Below are 27,171 nucleotides of genomic sequence, written 5' to 3'. Positions count from 1 at the left end.
CGAGGGTGAGTCCCGGGCAGCCCCCCAGCCAGGCACCCACAGGCGGGAAGAGGGCCTTTGTCCTTTCCTCTGTGTCCCGGGGAAGTTCGGAGCCCCCAGGTGACACATCGTGTCTTGGAGTTGTGACTTCGTGGTGCCACCTGTCACGGGGTAAGGCGAAGGTGACGTAAAGCTCACAGTGGGAGAGGCCACGCAGGCACAGGGCTCTGAGGCGGCACCCGGGAGGCCGAGGAGGGGCCAGAGCCACCGAGCAGGCACCCGGGGACACAGAGGAGCAGGAGCGGATCCGGGGCCGCCAGGAGTCACCAGGCCTGCCACCTTGGCTGGGCAGTGAGGCCCTTGAGCTCCCGGTGGCTTGTGACTACGGCTGCGGGAGGCACCTACGCACTGCACCCCTGCCGGCCAGGAGGGCGTCTCGGCTGGGCCGTGGGACCTGCAGCAGGTGGCCCACACCCCTGCCCTGCTTCCCGTGGGCGTCTGTGCCAGCTCCTGTGGAGGCACCCTGGGCCGCCAGGCCGACCCTCCACGGGTTTCACTGTGGCGAAGGCTTTCTTCTCAGCTCCGACTCCTCGTTTCCGTGTCCACCACGCGCCCTCCTCCCTCTGTCTTCTTCCCCCGCAAGAGGCCCTAGGCGCTCTCCTACGTGAAGCCAGGAGTTGTCATGGTGTCCTGGTGACCTCTGGGCCCCAGGCCCGGCTCCTGCTGTGGGAGGGACGGCCTGTGCCCAGTCCTGTGCCGTGGCAAGCACTCCATGCACGTGAAGGGAACACCGGCCGTGCGAGCCGCCAGCAAGGATGGACGGAGTGGCCTTCCACTTCACGGAGCCGCCCTGAACAGAGGCTGCGGCCACCTGGCCAGCCCTCACCGGGAGCCCGGCAGCCCATCTGGAATTCATCTTTGCAGGTCATGTCGCACGGGGTCTTCCAGCGGCAGACGGATCTGCTAACACCATTTAGTCAACCAGCCGTCCTGCCCACAGAACTGAAAGGCCCTTTCCCCACACGGCATTGGTCAGCATCACAGCCGGGCCAGAGGCGTCCGCAGCAGCAGCAAACACCCTGGTGACCGCAGCCCCGAGGGCCTGGGCCCACTCCCTCTCCTGGGGTGGACTTTCCCCCACCAGCCCTGACAGCAGAGCCAGAGCCTGGCTGAGGCCGAGGCACGCAGGACACCCTGCCTCCAGAACCCCGCAAGAGCCGCCGCTGCGCGTGGACAGGGACGCCGTGGAAGGACGGTTCCACCCCTCCCACCGGCTGTCGAGCTGGACACGAGCCGCCCCGCTCCTCCACCGGCCCCTTCCTGTCTGCAGCCCCCGCAGCCAGCCGGCCAGCCTCCGCCCAGCCCGGCCAGCGGGCGCCCACAGAGGCCACCTTTTTGCCGAACCGAAAGGCTTCCTGCCCCAGATAAGCTGGAAGTAGACACCCACCCAGCTTCAGAGTCCCACGAGGCGAGGTCTCAGGAAGTCACAGAGTTCCTGGGGCTTGGCACCCCCCCACTCCCCGCCCGGCACACAGGTCCCCCTCGGCACCTCTCAACCAGGTCTCCCCTCACTGTTGAGGACATCAGTGGCCGAGTCATCAGAGCAGAGGTGACGCTCACCCAAGGTGGTAGGGGGGTGAGGGTGCTCCGTAGGGTTTGGATGAAGCCCTGTGTCACCCTGTCTCAGCGGCCATGTCGTCACAAGGCCCCAGACCAGGCTGGCTACGGAGCCTTCCTCCCCAAGAAAAAGAGCTGGAGGCCCCAGGGGACCCCTCACCAGACCAGGTGGGGCTCAGTGGCACCCTGCCCTGGACACAGGCCCTGCTGCTCTGGCGTGGAGGTGGACAGCCAGGAAGGGCCACTCGTGGGCTTCACACAGGTTTAAGGGAAGGGCTCCCCAGGGTTAGGGGTGGAGGTCTCCATGGTCACCCCGATGAACACTCCAGGGCCTCTGACAAAGGAGGTTGGCAGCGGCTGGGAGGCTGAGGCAGGAGGATCACAAGTTCAAAGCCTGCCTCAGCAACTTAGTGAGGCCCTGAGCAACTTAGCTAGACCCTGTCTCTAAATGAAAAAGGGCTGGATGCGGCTCGGTGGTCAAGTGCCCCTGGGTCCAATCCTTGGTACCAAAAGTAAAATACAATAAAATCAAGGAGGCTGAACCTCTTGGAGCATGTCCCACAGAGGGAGTGCCGGGGTGGACGTGGGAGCCACCGGTGCTCATGAGCCCTACCATGCCCTGCTCACAGGCAGACCGGACCCCTGCACCCGGGACACCTCCCAGCTCCCCGCTGCTCCCACCAACTGAGCGGACGTTCCTCCTGGTCCCAGCCAGCCGGCCCTGCCCACCCTGCGCACCAAGCCTGGCCACCTCCCACACCCCACAGACCAGCGTGGGGCACACTGGGCCCCTCAGCCAGGACAGGGCGGCCAGCCCAGGGGCACGAGGACGGCTGCTCCTCCCACGGTCTTGGTGGAAGGGAGAACCTGGGCTGGGTGCTTGTCCCCACATCCAGCCCGACGAGCCACCATGGCCCAGACTCCCTCCACTGTGGGTCTGCAGGGAGGTCCCCAGGCCGGGCACAGAGGAGGTGTGCATTGCTCCCCCAGTCCCCAGGAGCACTGGATCTGCCCCTGCACCCTGAGCTCCCCGCGGAGCACGCTGCACTCCCTGTGGAGCACCCTGCCCCTGAGCTCCCCGAGGAGCACGCTGCCCCTGAGCTCCCTGTGGAGCACCCTGCACTCCCTGTGGAGCACCCTGCCCCTGAGCACCTGCAGAGCACCCTGCCCCTGAGCTCCCCGCGGAGCACGCTGCACTCCCTGTGGAGCACCCTGCCCCTGAGCTCCCTGCGGAGCACCCTGCCCCTGAGCTCCTTGCGGAGCACCCTGCACTCCCTGTGGAGCACCCTGCCCCTGAACTCCCTGTGGAGCACCCTGCCCCTGAGCTCCCTGCGGAGCACCCTGTCCCTGAGCTCCCTGAGGAGCACCCTGCCCCTGAGCTCCCTGAGGAGCACCCTGCCCCTGAGCTCCCTGAGGAGCACCCTGCCCCTGAGCTCCCTGAGGAGCACCCTGCCCCTGAGCTCCCTGCGGAGCACCCTGAGCTCCCTGAGGAGCACCCTGCCCCTGAGCTCCCTGAGGAGCACCCTGAGCTCCCTGCAGAGCACCTTGCCCCTGAGCACCTGCAGAGCACCCTGCCCCTGAGCTCCCTGAGGAGCACCCTGCCCCTGAGCTCCCTGAGGAGCACCCTGCCCCTGAGCTCCCTGAGGAGCACCCTGAGCTCCCTGCGGAGCACCTTGCCCCTGAGCACCTGCAGAGCACCCTGCCCCTGAGCTCCCTGCGGAGCACCCTGCCCCTGAGCTCCCTGCGGAGCACCCTGCCCCTGAGCTCCCTGTGGAGCACCCTGCCCCTGAGCTCCCTGAGGAGCACCCTGCCCCTGAGCTCCCTGAGGAGCACCCTGCCCCTGAGCTCCCTGCGGAGCACCCTGCCCCTGAGCTCCCTGCGGAGCACCCTGCCCCTGAGCTCCCTGAGGAGCACCCTGCACTCCCTGTGGAGCACCCTGCCCCTGAGCTCCTGCAGAGCACCCTGCCCCTGAGCTCCCCGCGGAGCACGCTGCACTCCCTGTGGAGCACCCTGCCCCTGAGCACCTGCAGAGCACCCTGCCCCTGAGCTCCCCGCGGAGCACGCTGCACTCCCTGTGGAGCACCCTGCCCCTAAGCTCCCTGAGGAGCACCCTGCCCCTGAGCTCCCCGCGGAGCACGCTGCACTCCCTGTGGAGCACCCTGCCCCTGAGCTCCCCGCGGAGCACGCTGCACTCCCTGTGGAGCACCCTGCCCCTGAGCTCCCTGCGGAGCACCCTGCCCCTGAGCTCCCTACGGAGCACCCTGCCCCTGAGCTCCCCGAGGAGCACCCTGCCCCTGAGCTCCCTGCAGAGCACCTTGCCCCTGAGCTCCCCGCGGAGCACCCTGAGCTCCCCGAGGAGCACCCTGCCCCTGAGCTCCCCGCGGAGCACGCTGCACTCCCTGTGGAGCACCCTGCCCCTGAGCTCCCTGCGGAGCACCCTGCCCCTGAGCTCCCTACGGAGCACCCTGCCCCTGCACTCCCCGAGGAGCACCCTGCCCCTGAGCTCCCCGCGGAGCACCCTGCCCCTGAGCTCCCCGAGGAGCACCCTGCCCCTGAGCTCCCCGAGGAGCACCCTGCCCCTGAGCTCCCCGTGGAGCACCCTGCCCCTGAGCTCCCCGTGGAGCACCCTGCCCCTGAGCTCCCCGAGGAGCACCCTGCCCCTGAGCTCCCCGAGGAGCACCCTGCCCCTGAGCTCCCTGAGGAGCACCCTGAGCTCCCTGAGGAGCACCCTGCCCCTGAGCTCCCTGAGGAGCACCCTGAGCTCCCTGCGGAGCACCTTGCCCCTGAGCTCCCTGCGGAGCACCCTGCCCCTGAGCTCCCCAAGGAGCACCCTGCCCCTGAGCTCCCCGAGGAGCACCCTGAGCTCCCTGCCGAGCACCTTGCACCCTGAGCTCCCTGCAGAGCACCCTGCCCCTGAGCTCCCTGCGGAGCACCTTGCACCCTGAGCTCCCTGCGGAGCACCCTGTCCCTGAGCTCCTTGCAGAGCACCCTGCCCCTGAGCTCCTTGCGGAGCACCTTGCACCCTGAGCTCCCTGCGGAGCACCCTGCCCCTGAGCTCCCTGCGGAGCACCTGGTGTGCAGCTGCCCCTCTGTGTACTTTGAGGCTCAGGGACCAGGCTGCCATGATAGGGACAGGGCTTGGGCTTCCCTTCAGTCCCAGGTGCTCCAGGACCAAGTCCCACTGCACATTCCCAGGATGGAGCACCCTCCTCAGAAAGCCACATGGGGCCAAAGTGCACTTCTTCACTGTCCTCCTGGGACCCCGGGTTTCTCCATACCAGGCTCTTAAACTGCAACCTGTCAAACAGCCTTGTCTAGAGCTGGTGGTTCAAAGGCCCTGAGGTCATCCTGCAGCCAAATCAGCCCCTCCCAGCACAGCCAGGAGGTTGGGGCATCCCTTTGCAGCTGGGTCCAGGGGTTGGCCGCCTGGGGGGGCCCAGCAGGACGCTGTTCCAGGACACCTGCGACAACACTCACTTTAAAGAAGTGGGGCAGAAGTCCCAGGGACAAATTCTAACCACTGCTTCCTCTGGAGGAAAAATGTGCTGGCCTTCTCCACGTGGCCTGAGAGCCACCAAAGAGCCTGCTTAGACGTCCAGCCAGAAAGGAGGGGGCCTGGCCTGGTCCCCGTCAGGACCACTGAGCGTCGTCCCAAGGGTGTCCTGAGGGCAAGGAGAGGAGTGTCCCAGGGGACGCTGACACACCCGCGGAGGGTCAGACAGGACTCACGCCTGTGCTCCCAGCCACGGGAGCCCCCCAGGGCCTGCACAGGGCCCGTCCCCAGAGGGCACACTGCGGCAGGCACTGCTCCCAGGCCACAGCCCCACAAGAGCCAGGAAGTGCCTGCTCCCACGGCACGTGGGCACCACGGCCCAGGCCCAGAAGGCAGCTTGCTGCCCAGGGGCAGCTCACCCACCACCTGCGGGCATCCTGGAAGGGCTCCATGCTCCCGCCCTCCCCGGGACCCCCAAGCCCCTTTCCAGCCGGTGCTTTTGTGAACCCAACTGCAGGAGAGAGAAACAGGCCCAGTGGGGACGCAGGAGCCCGTGAAGTCACCGCAGGTCAAAGGGAGGCTGGCCCAGGAGCCCAGGCTGCCCGGGGACCAGGCACTCACCCATCCACACGCACAGAGGTGCTAATGCAGGACCTCGAGAGTTCAGAATGCTACCTGCAAACACGAAGCCCCCGGAACTTCTGACTTCCAAGACGGAACCACCCAGACTTCCCACGGCCCCCCCACAGCCCACCGAGGCTGCCCTGGCCCGCTCCAAGGCGGCAGGGGGATCAACGTCAAAGGCAGCCCGCGACCCTTGGACATGAAAGCTGTGGCTGTGTTCCCTGGTGCACCAGCCTCGGTGGGAGCCACAGACTCTCCAGAGCCCACCTGGAGTCCAGTCGGTCAGCACAGTGAGTCTGGGCCTCTCCCTGCAGCAAGCGTTTCTCAGCATCACTTGGGGGTGGAGCAGACGGCCACAGGGCTGGATGGGGCAGTGGACAGGCAGCTTCTGCATTTGTGGTGTGGCACTCTGTCCTGGGGAGTGGCCAGCAGGCTGCAGGCAGGGCACTAGAGTCCTGCAGAGCCCCCAGTCTCAGCTGACCTCCAACTCAGTCACCCCCAGGCCGTGTCCCCTGGGTCTGGGGTAAGCTGGACCACGTGGTCCTGTGTTAGCTTTTCATCTTGATGAACAGAGACCTGACAAGAACCACGTGGAGGAGGGGATTTATCAGAGGCTCAGCCCTGGTCCCAAGGTGAGGCAGAGGCCATGGTGGAGGGCAGAGGCCAGCTCACAGCATCAGGGGGCAGAGTGGGGAGGGCAGGGGTGGACTATGAGGCACACCCCTCCTGTCACCTGCCTCCTCCTGTCACCCCCTGCCCTTGGCTGCCACCCACCTCGCCCACCCTCCCAGCCCGGCCACTCCACCCTGACCCTGCCACACGGTCACCCTCGGAGCTCCTCAGGAGACGCGGCACTCCCAGGCCCTACAGGCCCCCAGACAGAGGGGGCCCCTGAGGTGCCTTAAACTCCTAGGACCTCACCTTCCTCCCAGGTCACAGCCTGCCCAGCCCCAGCACGGCCAGTGTGAGGGCACCGTCCCCCGCGCTGGGAGGCCTCGGGCCGGCCCCTCTCCGGGTCTTAGCCGGGGCACCCGGTTCAGCATGGAGGAGGCTTGGCTCTGCTCTGGCACCTTCCTTCCCTCCATCCTGAATGTGCACTGAAGTGCTGGGAGAGGAGGCCAGAGGGTGCCCGGGGGGGCCCCTGCCCATGGGGTCCCCTGGAGGCTAGGGCTGAGCAGGACAGAGGCTGAGGGGTGGGGAGGACCCATGGGGCTGGCTGCTGGGAACAGGGAAAGTCGCACATGGATGCCGAGTTACCGGGAGGAGTGGGGTGGCCGTGCCCTGGGCTCCTCTACCAGCCCCCGGGGCTGGACACCAGCTGCTCCCAAGTGGACCCACGGATGCCCACAACAGTCGTCAGGGTCTCCAGGGTTGCAGGGCAGGGCCCTCCCTACTCAGGGCTGAGCAGGTGCCCTTCCCCGTGTCCAACCAAAGCGTCTCCACAGGTGAGGGAACCTCGGAGGGCTGCTGGGTGGTCCAGGGCCACGGCTCAGGGTCCTTCCTGGAACCCCCCAGAGCAAGCCCTCCCTCTCCCTGGGCGTCCAGGCCTGGCCTCCACCTGGCCCTCACACTGCCGAGGGGTGGGTGCTGCCCTCGGCCTCCTACTGGCCTGGTCGGCGCCTGCACGGTCTCTGCACGGGCAGGCGCTCGGGAGGTGCCTGTCCCTCCCAGGGCTGTGCCACTCTCCCCTGCTCCCCTGGCCCAGCAGCACCCGGCGAGGGGTCCAGAGGATGGGAGAGGCCTGGTGTGCATCAGGCCCCTCGTGGGCTGCCTGACAGCCCGATAAGCCGCTATGAGCGGAATGTGGCCTTCCCGCCCGGCCAGCCCCGCGCGTGCACACCAGCCCCCTGGAAGCCAGATGACCCAGCACCCACTGACAGCGCAGCCGGGCTGACATGAGGCCACAGGCGTGTTCCCCGGGCTTCACGTGTTCTGCCCTCAACCGACGGGAGCTGCCATGGCCCAGCCCGGCAAGGGCAGGCATGGCAACTCACTGCGGCCGCTCCCGTGCCTCCCGGTCCCACCACACAGCCCCCTGGTGCACACTGTGGACCAGGCCTGTCTCCCGCCGCAGCCAGACCCATGCAGGTCACCTTGTCGTAAGGGCTGTCGCTGAGGCTGGAAGTCAGGCAGCCCGTAAAACCCCTGGGGTGGTCTTGACCACCGACCCAGGAGACCCAGGCCCCGCAAGCCACCTCCACATTCTTGAGCTTCCAGGGACTTGACAACTACTCAGGTTCCCAATCTGCCTTCGTAACGGGACCCAGGGACACCAGCCTGGCCGGGTCCTTCTAGGAACCCCCCTGCACCCAGCCGCTCCTCTGCAGCCTGACCAGACCAAGGAGGCAGAAGCCCAGGAGTCTGTCTCCCAGTAGACAGGCAGGTGCGAGCCCCTGGGGCGTGGGAGGGCCCCCACTCAGGCAGCACAGCCAGGGAGGGCTGGGCTCCCACAGGGTGCACCCAGGGAGGGGGCTGGGGACACCACCCGCCCAGAGCCCAGCACTGACCCACACGGACAGTCCCCGGGGAGGGCCACACGGTGCACGACCCCCAGTCCACACCTCGAGTCAGAGGCACAAAGCTTGGGCCCCACGCAGATGCCCGGCAAGGTGACCAAAGGCCTTCCGTGGGGCCCAGGAGACAGGTGCTGGGGTGGGTGTGGGGCCCAGGTCCAGGAGGAGGGGCGGGGGACAGGAAGGGGTGCCAGCAGCTGAGCAGCTCAGGGGCCATCACGTACCTCATGAGGAGCTGAACCGTGGCTCTCAGGGGGACAAGGGCACGGTGAACAACTGCCCAAACACTGGCTACAGCCCACTGAGCCTGCCAACCGTCCACACTGTGGGCCCCTGCCAACTGTCCACACTGTGGGACCCTGCCAACCGTCCACACTGTGGGCCCCAACAGCCGTCCACTCTGTGGGCCCCGACAGCCGTCCACTCTGTGGGCCCTGCCAACCGTCTACTCTGCATCACAGCCTGGGAGTGGGCTGTCCCCGACCTGCTGCCAGGCGCAGGGCTCATGAGCTTGAAGCAGAGGCAGGTGCCAGCCCCTCATGAGCCGTCGGTGGGGGGGGGGGGACAAGAGAGCACCTGTCACGCCGCGGAGACAGGATGGGGCTTGCCTGGGATGAAGCCCCAGGTGGGGGCAGGGCACACAGCAGGTGGGCACCTCAGCACTGTCCCTGCACTCCAGGGACACAGCAGGAGCCGTGATGGCTTCCACCTGGACACTGCAACCCCCGGCCAGGGACTGGCTGGACTCAGGCTGGAGGCAGTCACACCCCTGGCCCCGTCGACCCCTCAGGCACGTCCAGGAGCTCAGGGTCAGAGAACTCCAAGGAGCATGCTCAGCCAGGACAGGCCCACGTCCCCGGCTGCACCTGGGAGGCCAGTCCCCAAGGGCTCTTGGGTTCCATGTGGGGGCGTGGAGTAGACAACGCAAAGACAGGGCTGTCCCTTCACCCCAGGGACACAGCAGAGTCGTGGGGCCGGGGGCCACTGCAGGGCGGGGGCATTTCCTCCTGGGCGGGGAGAAGGCTCTGGAACCACACGGTGGTGGTGGCCACAGCACAGGGTGACTGTGCCAAAGGTCACCAGATGGTTGGCTTCACAAGGGTGACTTCTGTGCTGGGTGGACTTGACCTCAACAAGGAGGTCAAGAGTCCAGTTGTTCCCTGGCTGCAGAAGATGGCCTGTGGCCCTGCAGGAACTGCCACCCGGTGTCCTCGCAGGGCCCAGGTCCCCTGCCCAGGAGTGCCCTGTGCACGCCCCCACACCTTCCCTGGTCTGCTCAGCCGTCTTCCAGCCCCGCTGCCTTGCACGTCCGAGGCCCACGAGGCCCTCGAGCCCTCTGCTCCCAGGCTGACCCCACCTTGCCACGGTGCACCTCAGGACCAGGGGTGGCAGACAGGAGGTGGCGCGGACGGGCCTCGACTGCTGTGGTCGCAGACTTGGCTCCGACCCAGGGGACTGGGGTCCTCCTAGCTCGGCAGCTGTGGGGGGGCAGGGAGCCTGCCTCGGCCCGGCCCCTGCAGGTGAGTCAGACCTGAGCTCCCTGCCAGGTGCGGTGCCAGCGGCACTCCTGGGCCCCGCCCGCCCAGCACTGCAGCTGGCAGACCAACAGAGGCCAGCGCCCACGGGACACGAGAGCCAGGCAGACAGGCCTCCAGATGACAACAGCCAGCTTAGGATGCACAGGGCCCGGACGCCCCATCCAGCAGAGGAGGGGCCTCCTGATGGAGGAGACCGCTGTCCTGAGGGCAGACCCAGCCCAGCCACCCACCACCCTGCGGCCCTCTCCACAGTCAGCACTGTGCCCGGGAGCCTTCCTGCATCCCGCCCCACCCAGAGCTTCCTGAATCCCAGCTCGCCAGCCCACACCAAGGCGGTGTCCCAACAAGCACACGGAGGCTGGGGGTCAGGGGCCAGCGAGGCCCAGAGCAAGAGGGGGCCTGCCTGGGAGGAGCCGGGCACAGCCCAGGGGTCAGGCGCATGCAGGCACTGGTCACCATACGGGGCCTGGCCTGGGCGGGCATGGGGCCTGGGCGGGCGTGGGCTGCTGCAGGGTGTCCTGCGCTGGCCTCCTGGGGTCCACACCACCTGCAGCAGGAGGGAGGCGGAGGCGGGAGAGAACATGGATCACCATAAACAGGGAGCTGGGCCCCCTTGCCAACGTGACCTGCCACTCGTCACCACCAAGCCCAAATCTCCCCTTGACCAGGCACCTCATGAAGGCTCCAGAGGGAGCTGGCCCAGGAGAGGGCAGCGGAGAGCCGACAGTGGACTCCACCAGAGCCCAGATGCAGAGGGGCAGGTGCTGTGCTGGGGGGAACCTGCCCATGGGTGCCCAGGAGGCGGGCGAGGAAGCCCCACGGGGTGCCCAGGCGGTGGGCAAGGACAAGGGAGCAGAGCTTCTGCCTCCGGCTGACACGCCCTCCTGCCCTGCTCAGCCCTGTGTCACAGGGTGACCCGAGGTCCCCACCCTCCACAGAAAGGACAGCAGCATGCCAGAGCTGGCGGCTGGGTGGGGGCAATGGGAAGAAGGACTTTCCTGCCAGGGAGCAGGGCAGCCAAAGGAGCCACGCCAACCTGGGCCTGAGTGGCCACCAGGAGACCCCTGTGCTGCTGACCCCTGCCCAGCCAGGTGCCCTAGCCCCCTCCCTGCAGTCCTGCTCTGACCCTGGGCGGGTCCACCTTTACACCTGGGGTGCCCAGCCAGGAGGGGCTTGCAGTGGGTGCACAGTGACTCCTGCTGAGCCCACGGCAGTGTCCGGGCAGATTTTGTAAGGGCCACACGACACTTGAGAGCCCAGGGCCAGGGCAGGCAGGAGCCCCAAGGTGGAGAGAGGGAGGAAGTGGCTGCCCCCGTAGGCTTCCACCAACCCAGCCCTGGCACTACGGGTCACCCTCACCTCAACCCCCTCGGCCAACGCAACCCCTCAGCCGAGTGCGTCCATGTGGAAAGCCCCTCAGGCCTTGCTGAGAACAATCTTCCGGTGAGAGAGACGTGTGCAGAGAGCTCTGGCCTCCAGGCCTGGGCCACGTCCACCTCTCGTGGAAACACATAGGAGAAGGACGAGGAGCAGCCCGATCAATCCCGGGTCCTCGGGCCAGGTGACAGCCTAGGCCCTGCAGGGAGGCCCGGGCCACAGGAGCAACTGACACCCTTGGTGACCAGGCAGGACGGTGGTGACCAGGTGGGATGGCCTCAGCCCACCAGGGCCATGGTGCCCAGTCAGACACAGGGGAGCTCCCATGTCATCTGGGAGCGCTCAGAAGAGGCAGGTGTCCAGGAGCAGATGCCGCTGGCCTTACAAGCAGAGACCAGGAGATTCTGGTCACGTGCCCAATCCACATGGGCCACACGCCAACCAGACTGCAGAGGCTCACTTGGGGACGGGGACCCGCCTCCATCGCCATCACCCAGGTTCCCCGAATGCCCTGTTCCACTGGAGCAGAGGGGACCAGAACTCTGGCGTCTCTGGGGCCCCCGACACTCTGGGGTGAGCACCCCACGGCCGGCTGCCTCCTGGGGCCTCACTGACCCAGTCCTGAGTCCTGCTGCCCGGGCTCCCCTGCAGGAGCGGCATCCCCGCCCGCTCGGGCAGGGCCTGCAGGGCACTGGAGCGGCACAGCCCCAGAGTCCAGGGCCCTCACACAGCAGGTGCTCAGCGAGTGCAGACCGCTCCTCCACCACCCACAGATATGGCTCTGCTGGGCCCCGGGATGCTGACCAGTGGCTGCCAGGAGGTGAGCAGGCCCTTAGCCTGGGACATGCCCCCAAGGCCAGCGCGGGTTCCCACCAGGCCCGGCAGTGCTGCCCAGCATCCCCGGCCTGGCTGAGACATCCCCAGACGGCTGGACAGTGCTGATGGCCCCCACGACAGCTCCCGCCCTGCACATCTGAACCTGCCAGGGGGCCGCTGCCCCACCCGCCCACACCTCAGATTCCAAACCAAACGCCACACGGAAGTGGCCTAGGCTGCAGGAGCAGGGTGTGACCAGCCACTGCCCACGGGACCACACTGCAGAATCCGGTCTAAGTCATCCACAAACCGGCCAGCCAGCAGTGGCCTCTCCTCAGAATGCCGGGCAGGGACAGCACACCCTCGAGAAGACCTCTTTACCCCTCATAGCATGGAGAGTCGGCCAGCTCACTGCCAACCTGTGACTAGAGCCAGGGTCAGGAGCTCAGCAGGGCCACTCAGGGCCCTAGGCCCCACGTCTGCAGTGACTCCAGGGGGCAGGGGCTGGGGACTCCTGCTGACCTCGAGGGACAAGGCTGCACCTTGTTGGAGGAGAGTGGCCAGCAGGGGTCCCAGTGGCTCCCCCACGTCCTCTCTGCAAGTCACCAAACACCTCTGTGTTCGAACCCCTCCCAGAAGGCAGCCACCTGGCAGCAGGTGGCAGTGCCCAGGGGCAGGCAATGAGGGGCACCAGGTGGTGGAGCAGGCTCCCCTGAGCTCAGGGGCACGGTTCCCTGCAGGTGAGGGGGAGCCAGTGTGGGGGCTGGTCACACTGCGGGGGCTGGTCCGGGGTAGGACGCTCAATCCCCTCCACCCTCTAGAAAGACTCCACCCCGGGCCCGTGCCAGCCTCCGCAGACAGCCCACCCCCAGGCAGGACCAGCCAGCTCTCCCTCTGCCCGGGACGGCCTAGGCCTCAGGGAACGTCCCCCTCACAGCCCGGCCCGGTCTCTGGGATACAGAGGGAGGCACGGGCAGCATCTAGACAGGGCCCTTCCCAGGTCCCTGTGCAGCTGGGACCCAAGTCACAGGCACCGTGAGCTGAGAGCAGGAGAGCAGAGGAAGTCGCTTGGGGCCTGGTGGGGACCCTCCTCAGCCAGGGCCGCCCACCACCTCCCTGTCCCCGCTGGGGGGCGAGGGGGGGACTGCAGGGCTGTCACAAAGGGGCTTATCCCAGGGAAGTCACGTCTTCAGTCAGCAATGACAGAGGCCAAGATGGGAGCCACCAGCCGCCCTGAGCACCCACCAGGAGCCATCCCTGAACTGTGAGCGGCCCACAGTCCTGCAGGGCCCTGAGGCTGGGCCTGGGACAGGTGCCCTGTCATGCTCGACCAAAACACCCCAGGTGCCCAGGGCCAGCCAGGCAGGAGCCCCTGCTGCCCCAAGTAGGAGTAGAGGCCGTCCCCAGGGCCACCATGCAAAGTAGAACTGGGTCCTGAGGTGCCCATGCCCGTCTGTGCCCTGGGAGCACAGAGAACCCAAAGGGGACAGCGCCTGGGGCAGGGACCGGCCACCTGGGTCCTGCCCTGTATTCTCCAGGAGTGGTTCTCGACTCCTGCACCTAGGGAAGGATGAAAGTGCTCCCGAGCCAGACCACCTGGGCCAGGAGCAGACGTGGCCACAGCGTGGGGGTGGCCCAACGTGCGTCGGCTGGGACGGGGGCCTGTCCCTCCTCCCTCCAGCCAGGCGTGACCCAGGGTCTCGAACGCAGCTCGCATTCCCACTGGATGTCGACTTTAAAGATGAAACTTTAAGAACTCCCGAAGCTTTCCCAGGTAGCCAGACCCACTCCTGAGCACCCCCGGCACCTGCCGCGCTCCTGGCCTCTACCTGGAACACCCGCTGAGTCCAAGAGAGGCTGGCACCTGGGGAAGAGAGTCCAGTCTGAGCAGCCACACGCCCGGGGCCCCAGCCAGGACCGATGGCCTCTGCCCAGCACCTGCTGCCCGGGAGAGGCTCCCGCACCTCAGCAGCACCCAGCCAGCTTCCACGGGTCACCGCTCCTCACGGCGGCAGGACCCGGGGGGACAATGCAGCCCCAAGATTTGTTGGCATCTGGGTCAAAGGTCACATCCAGAGCCAGGGAGGACAGGGACACCAGGTCCCCGAATGGCCAGTTTCACCTTGGCAGGCCGACTACAGAAGCCCCTGGACCCCTTGTCAACTGCCCTCCAGGGAGCGACACCCAGACCGCCTGAGTGAGAGCCAGGGCTCTGGGGCCTCCTCCGTCCCCACCCCTCCTCCCACGCTCCCGCGTCTCCGCCAATGCCGTGGGTTCTGTTCACGTGGCGGTTCTGGACTCCTGTCCCCTCAGCTCCTGGCCCACGCGGGCACTTCTCAGGCAGGACTCTGCTGGCTTGGTGGCAGGAGTGACCAGCCACACAGAGGCCACGGCAAGACTTGCAGGGGAAAGGCCTGGGATGAGGGGTGGACACTGCAGAAAGAGCCACGGTGGACAGGACGCTGAGCTGGGTGGCCAGGAGGTCAGCGAGCAGGAGGCCTCTGCATGGCCCCTGTCCTGCTCTTGCTGTGATGTCTCACAGAGGTGGCCCAGCTCTGCTGGGGTTACTGTGACCACTGCCTTCATGAGAGGCAGCGGGTCACCCTGGTCCCAGTGGGCCCACACAGGCTCCACCCCGGGTCCTGGCTGGAAGGTTCAGAACTGGGAGAGCAGAGGAGAGACCCCGAGGCTGCAGACGCTCCAGTGACACCAACACTGACCAGGTGGCCGGGGGCAGCAGGAAAGGGACAAAGTGCCAGAGCCCCGGTGACCACCCACTGGAGATGTTCGTGTGGGGTCGGACACAAAGACTGGCAGGCTGAACTGAGCAGAGCAGGGTGCCCTGGGTGGGGAGGCAGCCGGCCTCCTGCAGCCTCAGATGGAGGCCAGCCAGACCGGAACCGCCTTGTCAAAGAACAACCCCAAACGCACATTATCTGATTGGGGTCAGCCAGGAAAAGAAGAAAGAAAAGGGAAGAAAACCTTATCACTGGTCACTAAAGAGCAGCAAGATCAGAGCCAGAGGGCGAAGGTCAGATCAGATGCTCCCAGATACTGAGCACTCACCATGAGATAAGGCCCAGGAGAGCCTCGGCCCAGGAGCCTAATCAGTGTCACCACCTCAGGAGGGACGCCAGCTGGCCAGGGACAACTGGGGCCACAGCAGGAGGGGCTGAGGGGGCGAGCCCTGGCCTGGGGGCAGTGAGAGGCCGGCCCTGCTGTACAGTTCAACCATTAACTGCTGGCTGGCCCTGGGGAGGCCGGGCAGAGCTGGGAGGGGGAGCTGGTCCTTCCAGGACCCTGGCAGGAAGTGGCCTGCAGGAGCCTGGCCAGGGCTGGCTGGTCCCTCCTGACTAACTGGCAGGCCAGCCCTCTGCTGCCAACCAGGCTGCTCTGCAGACGTGCTGAGCTGTGGCGGGCAGGTGTCTGCTTCCGTGGGCAGACAGACGGGCGCAGACACACGGCACCCCAGAGGTCCCCCTGCTCTGTCCTTCCTGCGCCCGGCACAGGGCCAGGGCAGAACCAGGAGGAGCTCCCGGCCAGCTGCCCGGCCAGGAGCGGGGCTGTGACACAGGGCTCTCAGGAAGGGCCCAGCCCCAGGCATTCGTGAAAACACAGGGCAGAGCCTTCATCCACGTTTCTGAGCCGGCCTCTCCAGGTGGCCAGTTGGGTCACCTTCACAAGGCAGCTGGGTCTGCGCCCATGTACTGCCCGCTGCCCGTGTCTCTGGCAGTGGGTCTGGCGGAGCCTTCTGGATAGCTGAAGGGCAGTCAGTGGGCTCCAGACAGGGGAGGCCAAGGCGGAACTGGCTCCTCCCCACCAGGGCCGGCCGGGCGCACGGCCAGCAGCTTCACTTCGTGAAAATCTTCCCAAGCAGGTGACGCTGGCCGTGGCGGTGACAGCACCCAGGGCTGGGAACGCTGTGTGGAGGGGGGCTGGCACTTTCTGGAACCCGCTTTTGTACCCCCCGCCTCAGGGTCCAGAAGCAGAACCAAGCGGCCTCTGACCTGGGATGAGCCCACTCTGCTCTGCAGAGGCCGTGTGGCCGCAGGTCCCAGGCAGCCCCAGCCACGGCCACGAGGCCGCCGGCCTGCAGGGCACCGCCCACTCCTCCCGGGGGGCCGTAGGCTGTCCCTGAGCCCAGGCCTGGGTGTCCCAGCTCCTCACGGCTCTGCCAGGGTCTGTGGGGAGATCATTCTGGGGACCTGACGGCAGAGTCCTACTGAAAATCAGGGACTGTCCTCAGGGCAGGGACCCATCGACCTCTCCAGGGGAGCCCTGGCCTCGGTGGCCCTAGATACGCAGGAGGAGCTGGCACCAGGACCCCAGGGCCTCTCGAGAGGTTCCTGGCTCCCGCTCAGGTGGGTGGAGTGGGCACAGCACAGGTTCCCCCCACGGCCCCCCACGGTGGCACCTGTACTTGCAGGTATCATGAGCCCTGACATGCTGGCTTGTCTCCAGGGCTGCCGTGGCCAGCTCACGCGTCAGTGGCTTGAAACCGGAGTCTCTCCCTAGAGCCCTGAAGTCAGAAGGCTGAGACCACGGTGTGGGCAGGGCCGCTCCTCCCGGGAGCCCAGGGGGAGAGTTCCTCCTCGCCAGCCTCCAGAGGAGCCTGCATTGCTGGGCCCGCAGCTCCTCCCTGCCTCCAGGCCAGCAGCGCAGCACCCCAGCACTTCTGCCTCCCACCCAGTCCCTGGCAAGGACACTGGGATTATGAGGCCCACTGACCCAGGGCCATCTCCCCAGCTCAAGACCTGTGAGGGCTCTCAGAGCAGGGTGCAGGCAACCTGGGGCCGTCACTTGGCCTGGCACACACACCACTGGTCAGCAGGAGCACCGATGTGGGCCTCGGCCGAGCCTCAGATCACTGGAGCCTGGCATTGGCCCTCTGGCTGCCAGGCCGGGACACCTTCAGGTCTGGGGGGCAGGACTACTTGCTGCCGTCCATCTGAGAGGGCTGTGCCCGCAGGCCAGGCTGCAGCCGACAGCAGGTTTACAGTGTGAGGTCCCTGTGATGACAGGACAGTGGCGTGAGGCCGGGGACGTCCCTTCCTGGACAGCAGACCTCCCTGGCATTCTCAACCGCTCCCAAAGGTACGTTTAGGAGTGACCGCCCACACAGCCGCCTTCCCAGCCAGCTGTGGCAGGGCCCTTCCTCGGAGGGTGCACACCAGTCCATCCAGAGGACAGGAAGGTCCTGATGGCCCCCAGGGGACCCGCAGCCCTGGCCAAGAAGTGTCCCCAGTGGTCTGACTCCAAAGCTGGAGCTGAGACTCGAGGACACAACAAGACAGAGGCCAATGCTGGGTGGGAGCACAGGTGGCCTGCTGTGGGGTGACAGAGGGGCAGCCGGGGGCTAGAGCTGTGGGGTGGCCAGGGGCAGGGGCTGCTGAGCAGAGAGGATAAGTCGTCAGAGAGCCTCTCCCGCTCCCGCCCTCCCCACCCCTCCCCCACCCTCCCCACCCCTCCCCCACCCTCCCCCACCCCACCCTCCCCACCCTCCCCCCCCCCCCCCCCCCCGCCCTGCCCTACTGGGGGGATTTCCCAGGGAACTTCCCTTCACAGGCCTCAAGTCTTCTGCAGAGGAAGGAGGTGACGCGAGTGCAGGAGGGAATCCCTGTGGACAGAGGGGCCTTCCCTCCCCAGTGCCTGGGGACCAGAGCACAGGAGTCACGTGGCTCTCCTTTCTGGTCAGAGGCTGGGGGTCGGGGAACAGAGAGGAAGCCAGGGGGCAGAGGTGGACCCAGCCTCTCCACAGGGAGCCTCCGACAGTGACAGCAACAGTGACAGCCGCAGCGCCTCTCACTCAGCTCAGTGTTTTTTTTGCTTTTCCTTGGTACCAGAGATGGAACCCAGGGAGCTTTATCCTCTGTTTTAATTTGAGACAGGGTCTTGCTAAGTTGCTTAGGGCCTTGCTGCATTGCTGAACCTAGCCGTGAACTCGAGACCCTCCTGCCTCAGCCTCCCAAGCGGCTGGGATTACAGGGGTGCGCCACTGTTTTCTGAGATGACAGCGTGCTAGTGACAAAATCCAACATGCAGAGGAAGGCAGGTGGCCGTGGGTTCCTCTGAGAGGGGTGTGAAGTCGATGCCACCAAGCCGTCCTCGTAGCTGAGAGCCCATGGGCAGCTTGGGCGGCCACCTCTCCTAACATGAACCATCAGGGCAGGCACAGCTCATGACCTGTAGGAACAGGAGCTGCGTCCTGGTCCTGACCCTGTCCTGACCCTGGCAAGGCCCACCCTCCCAGGGCACAGGCTGGCAGCTGGGATGGAGCCACAGCAGGGAATCACAGAGCCCCGACAGGCGGGGCTATCAGCACTCATGTCTGGAGTTGATATGGGACTATGCCTCCTGAGGGACGGCCTGCTGACCCTGCATGCCCCCACGGAGCGGCTCAGGGACACCAGGAACCCCCTTCCATCCCCATCCACAGGTTAGAGACTAAGACACACTGAGGGTGAGTAGCATGCCCAAGGTCACGTGGCTCTTGGGGCAGAGCCAGACCAATACCCAGAGATGACGCGACTGTCCATCATCTCATCAGATGGCACCCTGCCACCTAGGGAGGCCAAGCAGGTGGCCAGGCTGACGATTTGGTGACTCCCAGTCGCTTCCTGTGAGAACCAGCTCCCGTGCCACACCACAAGGCGGACTGGAGGGGGATGGCCGACTTCCGGCACCCAGGGATGCCCTGCCTGTGGGTACCGCCTACAAAGCAGTGAGCCAGGCCACGCGGGGTCCACCTGCCTGGGTGCCGGCCCCAAGAGGCTTGCCATTGCAGGGTCCCTCTTGGGGGATGGGTAAGGGACCACAGGACGGGAACAATGCCACACCTCCAGAGTGCCATGTCCCGGCCAAAGGCTGACCACAGACACTACTGTGACGCTCCAGCTGCCCCCATTCACAGTCATGAAGCCACAGGGAAAGGTAACCTGACCAGGAGAGGACATCAGACCAAAAGGGCCACCCAGGGGACACATGGAACCGGCCGCCATGTCAGGACGCTCACCTCCCTGGCGAGGCTGACAGGGAGGCCCTGGGACGGCACTTCTCATGAGCCAGGGTGGGGGTGACAGCCGCGCAGGCTGGGAGCCGGTGGAAGCCAGACGCCCACCCGCAGGGAGCCCCCTCCGATGGCCACACCCCACCACTCAGCCCAGCTCTGGCCGGGGGCACCCGAGATAAGGACCGTGAGAACACGGAGCTGGATGGAACCCAGACCCGGGCGTTCTGCCGGTCTCTGAGATAACAGCCGCCCTGCTCCACGTGGCCGGGCACTCAGACCCTGGTCAGCAGACACACTGCTGTCCCCCCTCCCACTTCTGGGGCAGGCAGGGCCCTCACAGAAGGTGCCCAGACTGCACAGCGGAAAAGGCCAGGTGCCCAAACTTGCCCCCAGGGCTCCCACCCAGCATCTCCCAGGCCCTGGCCAGTTGGCTTCCCCATTGAATGCCCGTCTCCACCCTGCTGGCCTCCCTAGCACTGGCCGGGAGAGGTCAAGGACACTATTCCTCTGGGTTGTCTGGCTCACCCAGCAGAAGGGACCTCAGGAAAGACCACCTCAGCTGACCCCTTCCTCCCGCAGGCCCACCCTGCAGCAGGCCACCAGTGGGTGGGACTTTGCCGTGGGCCACAGAGGATCCTGGGACAGTCCTCCCTCCCCTGGCAGGAGCCTGCCCACAAGGGCCCAGGGCAAACTGGGCTTCACAGGGCCAGAGCGGCTCAGCTCTGTGAAGAGCCTGGTTCCTTGCAGGCGAAGTCCTTGGTTGTCTCAGTGGACAAGGGAGAGAGGCTCCCTGGGGCCGGGCCACGTCTGGACTCAGGTCAACAGAGGCACATCCAGCGTGGCCTCCCAGCAGCTGATGGGGCCCTAGCTCTCCAGGGCCAGGACACCAAGGGCAAGACAAGTCGGACCGCTGGAGAAGAGATGCCCCCTGCAGCTCAGGGGCCTTCCTGGCGGCGGCGGCTCTCTCACCAACCCCAGCCACCCCGCGGGGAGGTGCCCTCCTGCTCACCAAGAAGGGCCTGTGCTGGCAGGCTCTGTCCTGGAGGGGGGACCCCCCGCTGCTGAAACCTGGCACTGCTGGAAGATCTAAGCTGGGCTTTGAAGGAGGCCTGACCGGGGCTGGTCCCAAACCCACTCCCTGCAGCAGCTCACAGCACCCTGCTGCAGACCCAGGTGGAGGAAGGCACCAGGGAGGGGGGTCCACACCCCTCACACACCCTCGAGGTGCAGCCTCCTCAAGTCTCCCTGCAGGCCCTGTCAGAGCCCTGCTCTGTCTGGCTTAGCGTCCTCTCCAAGGGACACCCGACAGAGGTCCCCCTGACCCAGGCCAGTCCCCACTGGACCCAGCGCCTCCTGCACTGCCTGCAGAGCTGGAGCTACCTGGTCTTCACGCAGCCTGTGCCCAGGGCCCCTGCCCTTCCTGCCGCTTCACAGAGCACCACAGGGGATCAGCCCGGAGTGACCCCGAGCGCAGGCATGAAATTCCAGAAAGATGTACGGGCTTGTGAACAGGTTCTCCATCGCGGCTCTGGCTGGAGCCGCGGAGCTGTGCTGGGGCTTGCCTGCGCAGAGGCCCTGGGAGGAGCCGCACTCCTGCAGGCACAGGGCGCAGACATTAGCCTGCAGCCTCCAAATCTAATCTGACTCAGCGCCTCTGTGATCAAAAGCTCTTTCTGACGGCCATGCGGAGTTGGCCCAGGCCCGCCAATCCAGGACACACCCCTCGGCCAGCCACCAGGCTCTGCCGTCCCCCTGCCAGCACCGGCAGTGCTGGGGAACAAAACTGGCGGTGCTCTGTGCCTGCCTGGGACTGCCCCTCCCCAGGGGGACACAGCACCTGTGTGAAGAGGCCGTGTACACCACAGGGCCAACGTGCACAGAGGACACAGGCACATAAGGCTAAGACAGAGCCTCACGCTCCACAAATGACCAACTGCTGCTCAGGACGGAGAAGGAGCTCGCCCTGCCCCCGCGGGGCTGGAGAAAGAAGGTGCAGGGAGGCTGGGGGCGCCCACCCAGGCGGGGTCTGCACTCAGGCAGCCAGGCGCTCAGGACACAGCCTTCCCTGGCCCTGGGCTGCCTCAGAGTCCAGTCTGCATAACCACATCTGTGCTGGCTCCTTCCAAAACTGCTGGGAGGCGGAGCTCAGAGGCCCTGCCCTCCTAGAAGGAATCCTGGGCCTGGCAAAGGTGAGTCTCAGACCCCACACCATCAGGGCAGAGGCCATCAGATCCAGAGAGAGCAGGTAGGTGGTCTGACCAAGCAGACAGGGCTGCAGAGCCATGGGTAGGTGGCCAGTGCCCCAAACCGGTCCGTTATCTTCCTGGGCCCTTCCATTTCAAAATGTGCCAAGTTCAATGTTCAGTGCAGAACGTGGAGTTCAGCTCTGCAGAATTCCACTCACACACACAGGCACCCACACACGCCAGCACTGAGGCTGGGGGCTCGTATGTGACAGGCCCTGCGTGGTCTAGCTCTGCTGGCTGCTGCCCACAGCAGCAGTAGTAACCCACCACGGTGGCTCAGCCAGATGCATCCTCTGCGGGGCCATCCCTGGGCAGCCTCTGTCCACTCTGACACAGCACCTGACTCAGCCTCCAGGAAGAGCTGAGATGGGGGAGACAGCTGTGACTGTCCCGTACAGGTATCTTGGTGGCCACATCTGACAGCCAGCTCTGCCCCTGCCCGGGTCTCCCCACAGACCCTGACCTGGCTCCGGTGGACAGCAGCACCCGCGCACAGAGGCCCCTCAGCCGACTCACCCCTCCCAGGAGGCTTCCAGGGGAAACGAGGGGCTCCCTGACGGTGACCCAGAACACTCGGCTTTGGCCCCCCCCCTGGGAAGTAGACAAGGGTCCCCACCCATGCACCCCATGCCAGACCTTGGGGAGCTCAGGGGGTTCCCAGCGTGGGCAGTATGAAGAGCCTGATGGAACAGCCCTGGGCAGGAGATGCTGCTGGGCATCCTCCACCCCTGAACAAGGAGCAGAGGGCACGTGGGGACCCTCTCCCTGCATCCAGGGTGGCAGCTTCCCAGCCCAGACCCTAGTCTGCCTCCTGTAGCCAAGGGCCGACATGAGGGCAGTGGTGTGGCCCACAGCAGGAGACGGAGAGGCTGGACATCCCACACAGGTCCCCTGGCCCTCACAGGGATCCAGAGAGACCAACATTTTCAACAACACAGCTGGCCACAGAAAGAGGCACCCTCGGTGGAGAAAAGGCGTGTGGACGTCCGTGGCCGTGAATCCAGGGAGTGGGCATGTGCTCTGCAGGTGCTGTCTGTGGGGCTTGGCACGGGCCTGCATGGGATGTGTACCTGTGTCTGTGTGCACGCTGTGATTGGGGAATGTTATCTGTGCCCACGTGTGTACCTGCCTGTGTGGGCATGTGTGTCTGCATGAGCGACTTCCTGTGTGTGCGGTGGTAAAGCAGAGCGGTGGTGAGTGAGCAGGGCTCTCCCTGCGGCCAGCCCAGCGTGGGTGCCTGCCCTCTGGGTGAGCTCAGTTGCACTCCTTCTAGGTTTCCCTGCAGAGGAGTCCCTCTCCCCCTCCTCCTTCCTTTAAAGGAAAACAGGAGGACCCTGAAAAACAAGTTTTGCTGAAATTCAAAACTGTCTTCGAGGTCCTTGTATCTGAATCCTGAAGACTCCCCAGTGGGCAAGCCCAGGAGCAGAGCCCTTTCCTGCCGGCTCAGGTCTGACTCCACTCAGGGGCCTGCACGTCCCAGGACGGTGGACACCACAGACCTGGACAGCAAGCCCAACCCCTGCCGGCTGCCTGGGGAGAAGGTCAGGGCCCTGGCCTGGACTAACCACCAGACAGTGGCGGAATGAAAAGGTGGGGCTGGGGCAGTGTGGGGGTGGCACCTAGGGCATGAGAGGCTGGGGACAGGAGGCATGGAGCAGCAGGCTCCTGGCATGACCCCACCAAGCACGGCCTTCTTCACAAGCCTCTCCCAGGGCCCCGGGCCTCTGCAGTATGTGGTCCAAGGGGAGACCTGCAGGCCAGTCTGCCCCATGCCTCCCACCAGGGGCCGTGGGAACACCACAGGCAGCCCCAGTTCGGAGGCACCAGCCGTGGGCCTCAGACTTCTGATGGGGAAATCTACAACAGGGCAGTCGAAAGCAGGAGGATCGCAGGAACCAGCCGGCAATAAAACAGCAGAGGGCTTCCTTTGGGGGTCAAGTGCAGCACAGAGGGGAAAATGCATGTGTTCTGGTCAGAAAAAAATGTGCACTCCAGACAAGCCAAGCCCTGCTAAGTCAGGCTTCACACTCCTGAGCTTTCCTCCAACACCACCCAGCTCCTCCTCCTTCATCAGGACACCCGCCCTAGGAGAAAACACCTCTTTCCCGGGGCAGCCGCTACTGTGTCCAGGGACTGGGTTCTGCTGGGATTGGGGTCTGGGCGGTCTGGGGGAGGGGCGGGGCAGCAGGGCCCCTGCTGAGCACTTCCTGCTTTACCCCCAGGGCATTCCTGACTGCTAGGAGGGGACTTCCCGGTCCTCAGGACTGGAGGCTGTGGCTCAGGCCCCTTCTCCACCAGGACCTTCCTAGGAAGTCACGAGTTCAGGTCCATGTCCTGCCCTCAGAGCTCCCGATTCCACCTCGCCAGAGCTCACCCACACCACCATGATTCCGTCTGTTCCAGCCACAGGCTGAAACCCCTCGTCTTCATGGCCACCGCCTGGTACTGGTACGGAGTCTTCAGGTTCACACACACCTGTATATGCGCCCTGGGCTGGGCCAGTGTTGGCCGACCACAGAGCAGAGGGGACAGCCCCTGCAGCCATGATAGACAGCACCATCCAGCCAGCAGAACCCCCACCTCAGAGCCATGAGCAAGGTTTTTTGCAGTTAACATAAACAAGTAAGGAATCCTCTGTCTCCAACCAACAAGTGCCAGTACCCTGCTTACAAAGTAGCTAACTTAAAAAAAAAAATTGTAGTTGTCAACAGACCTTTATTTTATTTATTCCTACCTGGGCTGAGAATGGAGCCCAGAGCCCCACACATGCTAGACAAGGTTCTGCCACTGAACTGCAACCCCAGCTGAATAGCTACTTTTTTTAGTGTATTTTTTAGTTGGACTCAATGCCTTTATTTGTTTTTTTTTAATATTTATTTTTTAGTTATGGGCGGATGCAACATCTTTGTTTGTATGTGGTGCTGAGGCTCGAACCCGGGTCGCACGCATGCCAGGCCAGCGCCATATGGCTTGAGCCACATCCCCAGCCCCCGCCCCTTTATTTGTTTTTACATGGTGCTAGGATCAAACCCAGGGCCTCACACTTGCAGGCAGGTGCTGCTCTGCCATGGAGCCCGGCCCCAGCTCACTTTCTAAAGAGGCCCATTCCTCGGGTTAGCCCGGTGACCAAGCCCACTGCAGACAATGAAACAAGTCATCTGCCCTCCCCGATGACTCCCTCCCCTCTTCAGCTGTCCTCCTTTCCCACCATCTGGGGCAAGAGGCCTGGGGCAGCCTGGCCAGGCAGGCGATGCCCTCCTGCTAACCGACCTGATGGGTCCTTCCTCCCTCCTCCAGGACACCCCGCCTCGTCTGTGCCTGTGAGAAAACACCACCGGGGACACCTCCGGGGCCTTTGCTGCGCTTGTCCGCAGGCAGAAGACCCCCGGGCCCTGGCTGGGGACCAGCTCCCAGGAGGTGGCCAAGGAAGTTTCCAGGGCAGTCGGGCGCACAGGTTGCAGGAGAGAGCGCGGGCCTGCGAACAACGGACCTCAGAGTATTGTTCCGGGGCGGCCGAGCTCGGCGCTGGCGGCATCAAAGGGGACCGCGCGCAACCCGACACCGTGGCGGGCGCGGGGACAGGCCTGAAGGCTGGCGCGGCGCACAAAGGCTGACCGGGCCGCCTGGAGCTGGGCCCTCGAGAAACCCTGCGGTTTAGCCACCACAGGTCCGAAACTCAAAGCCTCCGCCACGCACTTCACGGTCTTCCTCAGAGACCTGACCGCCCACGGTCACTCCGAGGACGGGAGGCATGACCCGCTGCGGCCGCTCAGGCGCTGGAGGGGACGCGGCCGCGAGGGCGACACAGGCCGGGAGGGCTGGATGGGGATACCGCGGCGTCTCGGGAGACACCACGACCACGGCCACTGCCCTGATTCTTCGCTGGCCGGCCACCTGCCCGCTGCCCGCTGGGCGCACCAACTTCGCCGAAGGGCCGCTCAAGTTGGGTCGCGACAGCTCGCAACGCCCGGGGGCCCAGCCCTCACCCCGGGTCCAGCGGCACGCGGAGGAGGTGCGATCCCCCAGCGGCCAAAGAATGAATGGCCGGCGGCAGGGCTTGGGACACACCGCCCAGCCCGCCCCGCCGCGCTCCAGCCGCCGCCGGCCACCTGTGCGCGTGGGCAGGGCCAAGGCGCAGCACTCCTCCCGGGAGCCGGGGCGAGCGCTCAGGGTGGGGGTGAGAGGACGCCCGGGGCCGGCGGGAGACCCGCACAAAGAGCGCCCGAGGCCGGCAGGCACGAGCGCGCGGACGGCGTCCCCGCGGGGTCTCACCTGGTTCCGTGGAGACCGCGCGGACGGCGAGCAGGAGGACCAAGGGGGCGAACACATCCAGGAGGCGCCGCCGCGGCGCTAGCCAGGACCACCTGCGTGCGACAGCCACAAGTTAGGGTGCTGCGCACGCCCCCCGCCCGCCCGCGAGACCCCAGCCCGCGCGCGCCCCCCCAGCCGCACCTGGGCGCCATACTCCGCAGCCGACCCGTCTACGCCGCGGATGCTGAGCCCTGAGCGGCCGTGCGCCCGCCTGCCCGTCCGCGGCCGGGACGGGCAGGGGCGGGCCGGGGCGGGGACAGCGCGATGGGCGGAGCGACGGGCACTGGGCCCGGCCTGGGCTGGGGTGGTGAGGGACGCGGGCGGACCGGGAACCTGGTGACCCGCTGAGACCAGCGGGGGCGGACATGGACCAGCAGTTCTCCCGACTTCTGGCACTCCTAAGTGCGTGGCCAGCCTCCACATGGAGTGGCCTCCCGCTGCCGCCACAGCGTGCACGGGGTCGGGATTCAAATTCCGGTCAAGGTCCCAGAACGTCCAGTGAATCAAGCCCAGCCTTCTTTCCTGAAGGGGTTCACTGCGGCCTCCCCAGGGATACATCCTGAGGCCCTGAGTCATGGAGCAGTGGGAAGGTCAGAGATTTGAACAAAGACGTTCAAATCTAGAGGACAGTGGGCGAGGAGGCAGCTGGGCACCTCCCACTGCCTTGCTTCAGCAGAGGTGGAGAGGTGGAGGCCACAGGACCTCCCTGCCTCCAAGAGCTCTGGGCCCAGGACACAAGTGCATCCAGAGGCCTCAGTCACGAGGCCCGTCCCTCCTACTGGGGCTCCCTGCCATGGCAGACCCCAACGTGGGCCTACCAGCCCCATGAGCCACCTTCTCAGGATCCTGCCCCACTTCCATGCCGACCCTGATTCCTGGAGGGATAGGAGGCTCCTCGGGGATCCAGGAGGGGCAGTGAGAGGCCGGCTGTGCCTCCCATGGCCTCCCGGCTCAGGAGAGCTCCTTCCCCTCTGGAGGTCAGCTGCTTCTCATGGGAGCCTTCAACCCCCCTCCCTGTGGGCTCTGCATTCCTGAACCCGCCCACCCAGGCGGGCCTTCCCCAGCAGCTGTGCTCCCTGGCCCTCCTGGCCCTGCCACACACCAGGACCCTCCATCCATCACCTCCCTGGACAGGGACCCCTCCCAGTTAGTAGACAACAGGAGCAAGCCCCAGCTATCCCTGGTTCAGTGACATCTCCTGGACCGCAAAGAGGCATAAAGGGCAGGAGACTCCCGCCCCTCCCCCTCCCTGCCCCTCCCCCACCCAGCCCCCAGCCTCTGCCTGACTTCACACTTCCCCCAGCCTGACCCCAGCTTTGCCCTCCAGTCGCTCGACCTTGATCCCCATCATGCCCGCTTCATGCCCCTCCACACGGACCCCCAGCACCCCCATGCCTGGCATCCTGCTTCCCTGGCTCTGCCTCCGGCACCTCCCCTCTGCCTGCTGGCTCTCCAGAGGCTGCTGGGGATTCTGATCCACTCACATCACCTCCTTCAGCCTCTGGGGCTGGATCCTGCCCTGGACCTGGGGCCTGCCCAGGCCTGCCCATCCGCCTGGCCCACATGCCCAGGTCTACCGCCTCCAGGCCTGACCCAGGTGCCAAGGCCTGTGGTCCGCTCTGAGGACTGTGACCAGCCTGTTGAACAG

The 27,171-nt window shown here is 65.8% G+C and overlaps 1 protein-coding gene across 1 annotated transcript in view; it reads right to left on the bottom strand.

Annotated features, from left to right (window-relative positions):
- Col18a1 (collagen type XVIII alpha 1 chain) overlaps window positions 1–25,747 on the bottom strand; it is a 91,314-nt gene extending 65,567 nt beyond the window's left edge. The window contains exons 1-2 of the mRNA XM_026380218.2: window positions 25,665–25,747; window positions 25,485–25,576 (exon numbers count right to left, since the gene is read on the bottom strand). Of these exons, the coding sequence (XP_026236003.2) occupies window positions 25,485–25,576; window positions 25,665–25,675 (103 nt within the window). The 5' untranslated portion in view covers window positions 25,676–25,747. The remainder of the gene's footprint in view (window positions 1–25,484; window positions 25,577–25,664) is intronic.
- Between the last annotated feature and the right edge of the window lie 1,424 nt (window positions 25,748–27,171).

The sequence above is a fragment of the Urocitellus parryii genome, chromosome 2, assembly GCF_045843805.1.
Source record: "Urocitellus parryii isolate mUroPar1 chromosome 2, mUroPar1.hap1, whole genome shotgun sequence".
NCBI lineage: Eukaryota > Metazoa > Chordata > Mammalia > Rodentia > Sciuridae > Urocitellus > Urocitellus parryii.
Note: the sequence above shows the minus strand (reverse complement) of the source record. Positions and strands in the feature narration are given on the sequence as shown.